The sequence below is a fragment of the Eimeria mitis genome, genomic scaffold (assembly GCF_000499745.2).
Source record: "Eimeria mitis Houghton genomic scaffold, Emh_scaff2899, whole genome shotgun sequence".
Classification (NCBI taxonomy): domain Eukaryota; phylum Apicomplexa; class Conoidasida; order Eucoccidiorida; family Eimeriidae; genus Eimeria; species Eimeria mitis.
In genome coordinates this window covers 5853-6546 of record NW_013571238.1, presented here as the reverse complement: position 1 = coordinate 6546, position 694 = coordinate 5853, and the positions used below count along the sequence as shown (strand labels likewise).

Sequence of the window (694 nt, the reverse complement as noted above, 5' to 3'; positions counted from 1 at the left end):
TTTTTTTTTTTTTTTTTTTTTTTTTTTTTTTTTTTTTTTTTTTTTTTTTTTTTTTTTTTTTTTTTATATACTAACCAGGGTTTTGACGGCTTCGCTTTGTGCAGCTATTTCAATCAGCAGATCCAGCTGCTGCTCTGCAGCAACAAACACACACTTGCTGCTGCTGCTGCTGCTGCTGCTGCTGCTGCTGCTGCTGCTGCTGCTGCTGCTGTTGCTGCTGCTGCTGTTGCTGCTAGCTGATTCGCTGCTGCTGCTGTCTACGCTTCTGCAGCTGCTGCAGCAGAAGCAGCCTGCTGCAGCAAGAACTGCTGCTGCTGCTACTGCTTCTCTACTGCTTGCACTGCTGCTGCTGCTGCTCGTGCTGCTGCTGCTGCTGCTGCTGCTGCTGTTGCTGCTGCTGCTGCTGCTTACCTTGAGAGAGACAGGAGAGTATACACCGCAGCTTCGTCGCCCCCAGGCGGCCCCCCAAAGCTGCAGCTAAACGCTGGCGGTTTGCTGCTGTCTGCTGCAGCAGCGAAAGGCTGTCTGCTGCTGCTCTGCTGCTGCTGCTGCTGCTGCTGCTGCTGCTGCTGCTGTTGCTGCTGCTGCTGCTGTCTTCTCCCGCCGTCTCCACCAGACAGGAATCTGCATCTGCCACAAACAAAAACCCTAAACCCTAAACCCTAAACCCCAAACCCTAAACCCTAAACCCTAA

The 694-nt window shown here is 51.9% G+C and overlaps 1 protein-coding gene across 1 annotated transcript in view; it reads right to left on the bottom strand.

Annotated features, from left to right (window-relative positions):
* Positions 1-694, bottom strand: part of EMH_0060060 (uncharacterized protein) — a gene marked incomplete at both ends in the record, with an annotated part of 3608 nt that overhangs the window by 441 nt on the left and 2473 nt on the right. Inside the window, 2 exons of the mRNA XM_013497743.1 lie at positions 76-265; positions 412-624. Coding sequence (XP_013353197.1) covers positions 76-265; positions 412-624 — 403 coding nt within the window. The remainder of the gene's footprint in view (positions 1-75; positions 266-411; positions 625-694) is intronic.